This window comes from Vulpes lagopus, chromosome 2 (assembly GCF_018345385.1).
Source record: "Vulpes lagopus strain Blue_001 chromosome 2, ASM1834538v1, whole genome shotgun sequence".
Lineage (NCBI taxonomy): Eukaryota > Metazoa > Chordata > Mammalia > Carnivora > Canidae > Vulpes > Vulpes lagopus.
This window is the reverse complement of record NC_054825.1, coordinates 4,922,740-4,935,691: the sequence shown is the minus strand read 5'-3', so window position 1 is coordinate 4,935,691 and position 12,952 is coordinate 4,922,740. Positions and strand designations below refer to the sequence as shown.

The 12,952-nt window shown below is 42.5% G+C and overlaps 1 protein-coding gene across 2 annotated transcripts in view; it reads left to right on the top strand.

Annotated features, from left to right (window-relative positions):
* DOCK1 (dedicator of cytokinesis 1) overlaps positions 1-12,952 on the top strand; it is a 497,787-nt gene that overhangs the window by 412,748 nt on the left and 72,087 nt on the right. For both annotated transcript variants that reach the window (XM_041744687.1, XM_041744686.1), the window contains exon 33: positions 8,482-8,630. In XM_041744687.1, coding sequence (XP_041600621.1) covers positions 8,482-8,630 — 149 coding nt within the window. The remainder of the gene's footprint in view (positions 1-8,481; positions 8,631-12,952) is intronic.

Genomic DNA, 12,952 nt, shown 5'->3' with positions numbered 1-12,952 from the left:
AAAGTCATAGAATTTTTTCAGTAGCTACAGAAAAAGCATTTGATGAAATTTAATACTTCATGTTAAAAACAACAGACTAAGTATCGAAGTAATATACTTTAATATAATAAAGGCCACATATGACAAACCCAAAGCCAAGATACTCAGGGGTGAGGAACTGAAAGCTTTTCCTGTCAGATCTGAAAGACAAGGGAGCCCATTTTCACCACTCCTATTCAGCATAGTACCAGAAATCCGAGCCAGAACAATTAGGCAAGAAAAAGCAGTGAAAGCCACCTAGATCACAAAGGAAGAAGTGAAATTATGTTTCCAGAAGACATGATCTTTTATTTAGAAAACTCTGAAGACTCCATCAAAAATGCTAGTAGAACTAACAGAATAAGGAAGTTGCAGGATACAAAACAAACATATCAGTTCATATCAGTTCATCAGTTGCAGGGACACCCGGGTGGCTCAGTGGTTGAGCATCTGCCTTTGGCTCAGGTCGTGATCCCAGTGTCCTGGGCTCGAGTCCTGCATCCCCCGCAGGGAGCCTCCTTCTCCCTCTGTCTGTGTCTTTGCCTCTCTCTCTGTCTCTCATGAATAAATAAAATCTTAAAAAAAATAAAAATCAGTTACATTTCTATACACTAAGAACTATCTGAAAAGGAAATTAAGAAAACAATCCCATTTCCAATAGTGTCAAAATGAATAAAATACTTAAAAGTCAACTTAAACAAGGAGGTGAAAGACCTGAGCAGTGAAGGGTACAAAAAAAATGATGACAGATTAAGGAAATAACAAATAAATATAAAGACACCTCATCTTTATAGAGGAATACTGATATTGTTCAAATGTCCGTATTACCCAAAGCCTGTAGGTTCAATGCTATCGACATCAAAATCCATTTTTCACAGACATTGAAAAAATAATTCTAAAATTCATTTGGAACCACAGAAGACCCAAAGTTGCCAAAAGTCCTGACAAAAAACAAAATAGGAGGCATCATAGTTTCTGACTGTGAAATATATTACAAAGCTACAAGAATGAAAGCAGTATTTAGTACTGGCTTAAAGGCAGACATAGAGACCAAGGGAACAGAGCAGAGAGCCCAGAAATAAGCCCACACATATACAGCCAATTGATATTAGACAAGAGAGCCAAGAATACACGATGGGGAAAGGATCGCCACTTTAATAAATGGTGTTGTGAAAACTGGATATCCACATGCAAAAGAATGAAACTGGACTAATAATAAAGACTTAAACATAAGACCCCTGATCCTCAAAACTCTAAAAGTAGCCATAGGAGAAGAGCTTCTTGATATTGATCTTGGCAATGATTTCTTGGAAATGACAGCAAAAGCAGAGGCAAAAATAGACAAGTAGGACTTTATCAAATTAAAAAGGTCCCGCACAGTAAAGGAAACAATCAAGAAAATGAAAGGCAGCCTGTGGAATGGGAGAAAACGTGCAAACCGTCTATCTGCTAAGGGGCTCATTTTCAAAATGTAGAAAGAGATCCTACAACTCAATAGCAAAAAACCAACCAATTAAAAAAGGGCAAAAGACGTGAATGGACATTTCTCCAAGGAAGAAATACAAATGGCCAATAGGTTTATGAAAAGATAGGCAACATCGCTGACCATCAGGGAAATGCAAATCAAAACCACAATGAGATGTCCCCTCACACCCATTAGGATGGCTATTATGAAAAAAATAAAACATACTGAGTGTCAGCCAGGGTGCACAGAAGTTTGAACACTTGCGCAGCGTTGGTGGGAATGTAAGGTGAAGCATGTGGAAAACAGCATGGAGGTTTCTCAAAAAATTAAAAATAGAATTACCATATGATCCAGCCATCTCCCTTCTGGGTATACCTCCGGATGAATTGAAATCAGAGTCTTGATGAGGTATCTGCACTCCCATGTTCATTGCAGCATTATTCACAATAGCCATGATATGGAAGCAACATAAATGCCCATGGATGGATCGGTGGATGGATGGATAAAGAAAATGTGGTATATGTATATTCAGTGGAAGATTATTCAGCTTTATTAAAAAAAAGAGTATCTTGCCAAATGCAAAAACATGGAGAACATTATGCTAAGTTTATAAAATAAGCCCGTCACAGGAGGAGAAATACTGCATGATTCCACTTACATGAGGTTTCTAAAGAGTCAAACACAGAGAACCCTAGAATAGAATGGTGGTTGCCAAGGGCAGAGGGGAAGGGGGAGGAGGAAATGGGGAGGTATTGGTCAAAGGGTACAAACTTCCAGCTAGGCAAGATGAATGAGTCCTAGAGATCTGCTGTACAGCATAATACAGGTGACATTAACAATACTGTGTCCCACATTTAAAAATGTGGTTAAGAGGGTAGATCTCATCTTAAGTGTTCTTACCATGATAAGCAATAAAAAGAAAAAAAGAATATAATTAATAAATAAAAACTTAAGAGTTTTTATTTATGAGAGAGTGAGAACATGGAAGGGTCAGAGGAAGAGGCTCGATACCAGGACCCCAGGATCATGACCTGAGATGAAGGCAGACACTTAACCAACTGAGATACCCAGGCACCCCAATAAAATTTTATTAATTAAAATAACATGGAATTCTCTATGAAAGGTTAGTCCTTATGCCATGTAATTCTGTTAGGTAAACTCCTTAAAGGAATAAGGAACTGATCACGGGGCATCCTGTCACCATCCTGAGTGGGTCCTCTATGACCCTGCGTCTCTCCCAGTGGAGATTAAGCTCTTCCTGTCGCCTGTTCACTGTCAGCTTGCTTTGTGCAGAGGCGTCCAGGCACCTTTCTTGAGCGTCATGGAGGGTTCTGTGCAAGACTTCAGTGATATTTCCTGCCTGAGCCACCTGGGCCCGGCTTCTTTTGCTTAGATTGGTACCTGAAGCCTATAGCGGCCACAGAGGGCCTCTGCTCCCCCCTCCCGCCTCTCCCCAGTGACTCTGTTCCCCTCTCCAAGGAGGTAGATACCCGTCTACTTGTCTCTGCTTACCGCACAGCACGCAGGTTAAATGTGTTCCCCGAGGGCCGGAGCACGTTAGCTGCATCCCACCGTGCTCAGTTCTTGAATAGATTCCTGCTCTCTGTGTAGTGACCAGAGACCTTGGCTAGAAAGATGCCCTGGTGCATCTATATTCCTTGGGAAGAATGAAACAGGGTGATGAAAACTGAACATGGTTTTCCGTGGTGGGGAACTGGACTGCATCACCCTCCCGAGGACCCTTCCAGCAGCCAGGGGTGGGGTTTGGGGGGACCACACCTGCAGTCCGGCTCTGCGGTCAGCAAGTTCATGGCAGCTTGTATTCAGCCCGAGCAGATTTTCTCACAGCGGGATTGATGCCTAATCCTTCTTGAGTTCCTGGATGTCAGCAAACCTGTGTAAAGGAGGGGCTCTGGCACACCTTTAGGGAGAGTTAGAATTTCCGAATAGCCTTTGTCCATCTGTTTATATGAAGGATGGAATCTTTTTCGAGTACCTATTACACGAAAAATAAATGCGAAAATCTCAGGGAAAAAATACTGTAAGATATTCTATGGATAATACTAATAACATAGAAATTAAGAAGTGTGGTTTAACGTGAGGCACGAGCTGGATTTTCAGGAGTAAAAATCCAGCATAGAAGCTTCCAGGTGATGATGAAGAGTTGGTTGGAATGGCTCTGTCTGCTTTTATGCTCTCCATGGAGGTAGGAGCTGCGTCTGGAATGCTGTTCTGGTCTCAGGCACTTTAGCATCGTCAAGGGATCCAATGATCCTTAAGGGTCATTACAAGCGACTTACCCACAGCAGCTTAGATGCCCAGAATCTGAGTTATGGCTCCAGGCTGTCAATGGGCTTCCTGCATCTCCAGCACCGAGCCTTCTGGGGGCTGCCCTGTGCCTGGTCTTCCTGCTGCCCCAGGGGAGAGAGGAGGAGCCCTGGCTCCAAGTGAAGAGATTTGAATCCTACTAGAGTTTTCTTCCTCCCTTGCCTCTGCCTGGCTGCGTGGCCTCCCGCATGACCCCGTCTTTCTGGGATTCCATCAGTTTTCCAGGCTGTAAGATAAAGAGGTTGGACTCAAGTTTTCAAGAGCCTTCCAATCCTGACGCTCCATAATTCTTTATATATGTATGATGATCTCAGTAATGAAATGCCAAGGCTTCTAGAACAGGGAGGAGGGCCATTCATGATTCATTTTAATTGATCATGGTCTGACAGATGCATTTGTCATTTGCCCTAGTAGGCCAGACACTGCAGGCTTCACGCCAGGAGAGGACCAAATACAGCCCCATCCAGGAGTACAAACAAGGCAGAGAGGGATGGTCAGAGAATGGTGTGGAGGGACTGCTTTCTGCTGTATGAGGGCGACTCTAGGGCTCTTCTAGGTCCCAGCACCCTCCGGGCCGGTGCTGGGGGCTCCTCCTGCCACCCCTCTGCTCGAGAACCCCTCCAGGCAGTCTCCCACACACGGGCCCTTCCTAAGAGAATGGCAGCACCTTCTTGTAAGTTGTTCAGTTTCACCTCTCAAGGACAAAGTGGGAATTGTGTGTCTCCCCCCAAAGGAGAATTTTAGGTGTGATTTCAAATGACAGTACTTCGTTCTGAAATGCCTTAATAATTTGTACATCATTTACGGTAAGTAGAGGCATCCATCTTGGCAGATATTCAGACTGATGATTAGCATATTAAAGTGGTTTTAAAATAAATAAATGCATAAAATGGTTTTTCCTTGCTTGATAAACAGTTGCTGCCCCACGTCGGCCCACTCTGGTCCCTCAGCGCTCCCCAGGACCCTCCCCTCCTCTGTGAGGTCACTGTCTGCCATGGAAGGAGGCTGCAAAAGTCAGCTCTAGCCAGGACTGGCCTGACTGATGGGCTCTCCTGCCTTTTTGGCTTTTCTTCCTTTCTATAAAAATTATGTTCCTGGCCACTGCTTTAGTCTCTGAGGCTGACATCTTGAGAAACTGGCCCCATTTCTACGATTGCTGCAAAGGAAGGTACAATGGGCCTGGGGTAATGTGAGCTGCTTCGTGATGCCACCTCCAGGCCCTGGGAAGGCTCCACCTTCTGAGGATGAACTCTTAGGTGTAAATCAGATCTTTAAAGCTGTTTTGGAGCCGTTGGTTCCCTCGACATTATCTGTCATTATGCTCCAAATAGGCTGAGTCAAGCGGGAGATCTTTGATTTGCAACGTCAAGGATGCAGTTAGGAGAGCAAATGTCCCATTGCATCCTGGCAGTTGCTGATTTGAATACGGTGATTAATGCAGAAGATCTGTGTTCTGCAGCGTTTCAGCCAGGAATATCGACTGGCCCGAGCCACGGCCAAGAGGTCAAATGTAAGCCATGACCTTGGTCAGTTCAAGGTATGAATCTGTTTACGGCAAGAAATAACCACCAACCAGCATGCTTGGGTTCCTTGCTTGTAAAATAATTAAGTTATTTTTGAAAATTTAAAAACCTATAATAAAAGTATCTGCCCCAAGCAGCCCCTTGAAACAGCTAAGAATGGCTCAACGGGGTCACCTCAGGCAGCCTGGCTCTTTCCTGCTGTGAATCTCAGGTGTTGGAGCCTGCCACGAGTGCCATTGCCAAGGCCACCACTCTAGAAGTTTATGACAGCACATCTCAGTGCCCTAAAATGTACACAACCTATTTCTACTCGGCTTTTTTTTTTTTTTTTAATGGGCTCAGGTTGGTGGGAACATATTGGCAGGTTGATCTAGCCAGCTCTGCGAACAAAATAAGAATGGAACTCAGGTATATTTGTCATCTCACAATTAGTCACCTATCACTCGATCAGACCTTGAGCCTGTCAAAAGGTCACAAATAACAGAGGTAAAAACCAATGAATCACTGGAGTAGTAATTGTGCACATACCAAGAAGACAATTTGCAGGCCTAGAGCACTCAAACCAATACGTGGAAGGAGGTTTACGGGTATTATCATTATGAAGCAGCTTATATCGTGAGAAAGCGGTGGCTGCTTATGACTTATAACATTAGTGAGTGCTTATAATTTTAGAATTCTCTTCAATGAGAGGGAATTGGTTAGTGGTTTGGAAAATGTTTCTGTTTTTGTTTTTTGCTAACGATTTCCAGAGGCATAAGCAAGGAGTGACCCAGGTCAAGTTAGCCTTGCAAAAGAAGCTAAATTAAGCCTCTCTTGTAGGACTAAACTGGTTTTGTCTGCTCAGAGAATTTTCAACGCTGATCTCCATTTGTTTTTTATTTTAACAAGCCGAATGTTCCACGAGACTCTTTCTTCCCTGAGTCTTTCCAATAATATGTGTGGTACGGTGAGATGAGCTTCTCTGGATCTCCCCTCCACGAGGTCTGTTCTGCTCGATTTAATGCAAGTGCAAGCACGGCTTTGCCCCATGGGACATAGCAGCATGTTTTCCCCCTCCCAAACCTGTCACATTTTGAGTCCAAAAGGAGAAATCAAAAGCTCACTCTCTCCAAAAAAAAAAAAAAAAAAAAAGGAGGCGGGGGGGGGGGGGGATGTGCTTATTTCCCAAGCTCTTCAGTTATTTATCAAAGCGCGCTCCGTGAACCAGCCGCCAGAGCACCTGCTCTCACCTTGGCCTGCGCCGCCTCCACTTGCATTTTGTTTGTGACACACGGCATGTCGGCCAGCCTGGCGCAGACAGTCCCGCCAGAGCCAGCGTGCTCACAGCAAGATCTTTATCGGCCAGGTTTTGTCTGGAATAGTTTTCATCCAGGGTGTCCCTTTGTGGATGATTTTGAGGACTGGACAAATTATGTGCTTTCATTAAAAGCCACATATGTAAGGCCTCCTCAGTTTGACTGGATGAAGGACATTTTTGCTTGGTCTACCTGTGGGTATGTGGAGATTTTCCTGGAGTAAGAATGGGTTTAATGTCCTGGATCATTGGACCCTCGTGACCGCAGAGATCATCCTAACACCCAGGGGAGGCAAGAGAGCACAGCCCAGTGTTTGTAGGGGAGGAGACAGCTCCTTGTTTTATAACTAGGAGAAAGACTCTCGGTGGGTTTTAAAGAATTTGGGAGTTGTAAACTAGGAGATTGGCAAGGTGACCGGAGGTAAAGTATTCTTATTGTGACCTGATAATTAGCTTGTTCTTCCTTTGTCTCAAAAAGGGAAAAAAAGTGCATCCTTTTTTTCTTGAAGTCTACACTGCAAGAGTCACCTTGATCCTCATTGATTCCAAACCTGAGTTCATCATTAAATTTGAGCAAGATATGCTCCAGGGGAAATCCATAATGCAAATGCAAAAAAAAAAAAAAAAAGGAAAAACAAGAAACTAAAGACGATTACTAGAGAACACTCTGGCATTACTTACCTTGAGGACCGTTTGTTTGCAGAGGTTAAGTCCCCAGGCATGTCACTATAGGTAAAGCTAGGCGATGGCCCCTGGCCAGGTTTCTATATTCATGGAAGGTCAATAATCGAAGATTAGAAAACCATCATTCTTATAACCTATTTTTCCAAGCCTTGCATCTACGGCTACTTGCTCCTGCCTTAAATGCTCCTCCCAGCTTGGAACAGTAAAATCTGTCAGTGACAGACAGAGCACTCTGTGACACCCAAATTGTGTTGATGAACGACTTGGTGTCACTATCATCTGTTTTCTGAAACATTGGCTCTGACATTTTTTAGGCATAATACAAGAAAAGTGTCACCTGAGAGACTGAATATAATAGCATTTTTAAGAGAATGCTTTGCCACAGTTACATGCCTATCAGAGACATTAAGCATTTGGGGAAGTGATGAAAATCACATTATTATAGCTGTATTCAAAATACTATGTATTTAGTAAAAATTGAAAGTAAGATTTTCATTATATTCAGATTCCTTAGTGAAGGTTACATTTTGCATGTGTGTCCACTTAATGTAAATTTTAGAAATCTATTAATTTAAGTTTATTATGAGGGTTACGTACCTCGTTAAATCTGGTCATTTGTAACAGCCAAGTTTGTTTTATGGTTCTTTTTATAGAAATCTGTATTCACTGAGTAATAAAGATAAAAAACAAAACCTAAATTCTTTAGAGGATCCATTCTATTTTCTGATTGTATAGAAATATGAGTAAGATTGATTAACTCTGGATAAATTGCTAGTGTTAATAACAAAATGTCACAAATGAGGTATCAGGTATTCCGTCTCCCAGCCCAGCTACAGAGCCCCGCTCATGTCCTTGATTCATGTGATATAATTGTCTATTTGTGAATTGGTATTTATCTTATATAACTGATAAGTCATGACTACAGGTATTACATCGTATGGATACTGTAATAACTTCCCTTACAACGTTTAGAATACAATCCACTTTTTATATGAAAGGCTGGACACATTCAAAATGCCTGTGGTTGAGAAATGGATACATGTTCCCAATATCCGAGCATTCAAAATTACACTGATCTGTGCTGTTTTGTTTGGTCCATCGAAGCTCATTTTAGAATCCTTTTTCTTAAAAAATAAAAATTTTCTGAATAATGCCTTTCTACATTTAAGGTCAACACAAGATAAAGTTCATTCCAGAAATGGTCGGCCCGATATTAGAAATGACGCTAATACCTGAGACAGAGCTGCGCAAAGCCACCATCCCTATCTTCTTTGACATGATGCAGTGTGAATTCCATTCCACGCGAAGCTTCCAGATGGTAAGGGCGAAGTAGGTGTGTGGTAAGTGGCTTGGGGAGAAGGCGCTCAAGCTTGAAATCCTTGAAAAAGACTTACAAATGGCTCTGGAGTTAAGGGTGTCGAAAAACATGAAAAGCATAATTCCCTACAGTTTTAAAGAGAAAACCCCTGGGCTTCCCTTCTTGAAGAAGCCCATCATCCTTTGCCCTCATCTTTTGGAGGAAGTATTACCGATTATTATTGGCTTTTACTTACTTATTTTTATCTGGATTTACATACACATTAAACCCTGAATAAAAGTCTCTTCCCCTCCTTCCTTGATCTGTACCCTCAGAATGTTTAACCAGATGTGACCATGTCCTCTCAGACTGACTGCTTCTTGCCGACGTATTATTTTCAAGTCAAAAATCTTTGCTCTTCCTCTTTCATATGCGTCTTGGTCTTTTTCAGTGGGACTCATAAGAACTCCTTGAAGAGAGTCTGTGTAAAATGCTCAGGATATACTGTATCAGTAGGGAAGACAAAATCTGAATATTTATGTTGGAGGATTGACAAAATCTCCTTCCCTGAATTCTATGAAAATAAGTATGGTGTTTACATATTGACTTTGGGGAACACATTCATGTGCACAAACATACAAAGGCTTTCTCCTCATTGGGCCGCTGGGTTGGCTAGGATGCTTTGCAGAAGGCATGGAGAGAACCCAAATGGTAGTGGGTCCACCACATTGAAAGCAACCTTTGCTTAAATATTATAATAATTCACGTGACTAAGTATCTCTTTCACAGAGAGTTTTGTAGAATTTTAAGAAAAATTCCTCTATTGGAAGGAAACCAAAACTGTATCAGGTAGCATGATCGTAGTGGGATCTAATATTCAAAGAGCAGATTTTCCTTCCCAACCTTTATCCTTTTCAGTTCGTAGGTTTTAAATAGTTTATAGATTCCCACTGGTCAGTCTTCATTATGATGGCACGAAGGTGATAGCCATGAAGAACAATTTTGCTACTTGCTGGAGCCAAAAACAGATCCAAAGCCAAAAGAACTTGCGCTCTGTTGAGTACCAGTTGAGTCTGCACACGAAGTCAGGTAGTAGACCATGACTCCCGACTTAGCCTGGAACGACCTGGATCTCCAGTAAATGAGTGAACGTCTTTAGTCTTCGATTCAGAGCTGTAATAGTGGTATAGAATGGAATCTACTCCAAAGGGATGTTGTGAGAGGTGAACAAAATAAACCTGTGAAGACCGACTGCCTGGCTGCCCACCTACCCACCTGCCCACCCTCCCTCCCTTCCTTTGCTTCTCCCTTCCTCTCTCTCTCTCTCTCTCTCTCTCTCTCTCTGCACAGGGGAAGAGGGCTTCCTTACACTTCTTTTATTTATAAAATTAAAGAGATTGTTTTAAAAGAACAGCTGTTTTTATTCACCCTGGTTTACAATCAGCCTTTGTACACATGTAATGTAATGTTGTAAACATTGTCCAAATTTTTTTGGTTCTTTTTGTTTGGCAGTCTATCACAGACATCTTTCTTGATTACAACGTAGTAACCATGATTTTTGTGATGGCATAACATTTCATAAACTGAAATGGGTAATCTTCTCCTACCCATCCCTTTAGCTGAGCATTTAGGTGGTTTGCACATTCTCACTACTATGAGTAAATGCGCAGTGAACACATGCATGCATATAGCTCGAGTTTCTTTTGAAAGTTTTCCTGGTACGCATTCTCAAAAATGGAATTGCCGATTCAAAATATTTTTGTAAGTTTTGACATCACCATTTTTTTTTAAAATATATCTTTGTTGTAAGATTTGACCCATCTCACTGCCACGGGCACTAAATTATGGTCTGATCTCATTGCCAACTCACCACAACTAGGAATTGTCATTTAAAATGCCTTTTCCTAGGCTGAAAATACATCTGCCTTTTTGAACTTTATTTGAACCCGGCCCCAGACAAGGACCTTACGAAAAAATGCTATTAAAGAATCAGGTAGTGGTGCCTTGTGGCTCAGTCAGTTAAGTGTCTGACTCCTGATTTTGGCTCAGGGTCATGAGATTGAGCCCTGTTTTGGGCTCCACACTGAGCAGAGAGTCTGTTTGAGAGCCTCTCTCCTCCTCCCTCTCCCCCCTCTCTCCCCAGCATGCGCTTCCTGGGTCTCTCTCGCTCAAATAAATAAATCATATAAAAAGAATCAGGTAAAGGAGAAAAATGCATTTATGTGAATAAATGTTATGAGCCCAGGAAACTAAGATCAAAGCCCTTTAAAACACTGTGTCATTTGTCATTCTTTGAAGCTGACTTTGTTCAGGTCAAAATAAGGTAGAGCAATTGGAACTAGGACAAGGGCGTGAATGAGAATTTGGTCCTGAATTGTTCCTCTTCTTCCTTCCATTCTTGTGGTTCTGATTCCTGCAGCTTTAAAACATCTTACACAGTCTTCTGTAGAAATGCTTCATTTTCACCAATTCACAGGGTCTCTGGTTTGTCAATAAATGGCACAAAGTTAACGGAGAGTCATGGTGTTTCTACCTTCATTCTTAACAGTGCCCCCCCCCCGTGGTAGGTTCAGAAACGGTCTTATATCAGGACACCTCTTTCCAGAAAACCGAACTGTTTGAGGAATACCGAGAATTAGTCAAAGCATATTTAATTCTATTTCACGTCCTTAAATCATATCTTGCTTGGATATAGGTAAATAAAAGCATAAACATAAAGACTAGGTCCACAAAACCCATGGTCAGGCCAAGCATGGCCAGCTACTTGGATTTTTTTTTTTTTTTTTTTGTCAATAATCATTGATCCTTTGATCATCTGTGTTGTCATCTGCTTTTACCTTCAAAGACAAGCGGTAGGACACACCAAAGGTTTTTAAAATAAAAGCAGAAAAACTAAAACTTGTGGGGCAAAAAAAAACCTCTCTGCTCTATTAATCTGTTCTTGTGACCTCGGAGAAAGATCAATCTCCTTTTCTCTTGCGATATCTCAATTTATTTTTTCTCTTGGTCTGTCTCAGCCTCCCAGGTGGAATGTCACACAGAGTGTCATGCTTCCTAGACCTGCTGCTTCCCTGTCATCCCCATTTTTGCCAGGCTCCTTGTCATTTGGTTTGATAGGTGCAGGTTTACAGTGCCCTTGTCTTTGTTTGCTCTTCTGGCCTCCATGGTGGGTTGCAGTGACTTGTCCACCCTTCCTCTGTCTCTTGCCTAGCATCTAGCTGCTTCTCTTGGGCCCTAGTCCAGGGCTCTTCTGGACCACAGCATCTGTCTCTTGACTTGCCATATCTTTACTAACTCTTTCCTAGTCTCAAGTCATCTCTCACCTTCTACAGGCTGCTGTTTCTGAAGCACAGGGCATGCCCTCTGTCCTTGGTGGTGTTAGTCCTATTGCAGCGAGTATGCATGTGCACTGAACAGCAGGGCACAGACAACCCTGCCTCCATCCCAGAGAGCCTCCAGGTTGGGGCTGGCTGGCTGCTGTTTAACTAATCCGCCACCAATCCAATTACCTAACCTTATTAGTCACATCAACAAGGGCTTAAATTGGCTTCACTTTTATAGCAGCTGTGCAAACCTAATGAAGTGAAGGGAAGACATTAGGGTTTTTCATTTTTCCAAAACATTCACATTTTGAACCTATGATGTAGCTTATTTTCTTTTTTTTTAATGTGCTGTGTCTTCCTGAGTGGGGCTGTTACTGTGCTGTTTGTGAAATATGTGTCATGTCTGGGCAGTAGTATGCTCTTGAGGCTGGAGTGGAGAGCAAACCCTCTGGATTCAGAAGAAAAACCTGCCATTTTGCTGAAGATTAAACTGCATCAAACCATTATTGGAATTTCAGAAGCAGGTATTACAGATTGGCTTTTCTACAGTTCCATAGAGTTGCAGCTCCTGTGTTCTTCAGCTATAGTGGAGGGACTTGAATTCGAATGTTCTTACACATATATTTCCGCAAAGTCTACTTTTTTCTGGTCTCTACTTTTGCAAGAAAGAGCATGAATCTTCATCCAAAAGAGCATGTCCAGGCAGCCCAGGTAGCTCAGCAGTTTAGTGCCGCCTTCCGCCCAGGGCGTGATCCTGGAGACCTGGGATCGAGTCCCACGTCAGGCTCCCTGCATAGAGCCTGCTTCTCCCTCTGCCTGTGTCTCTGCCTCTCTCTTCTCTTCTCTTCTCTCTCTCTCTCTCTCTCTCTCTCTCTCACACATGAATAAATAAATAAGGTCTTTTAAAAAATAAATAAAAGAGCATGTCCTTGTCCTCATCCGTGGTGCTACTGGCCCTGCCTCTCCAGGGTCCAGGCTCACCTCACTAAATGGGCTCACCTCATTGTGGGATTGGGGGCA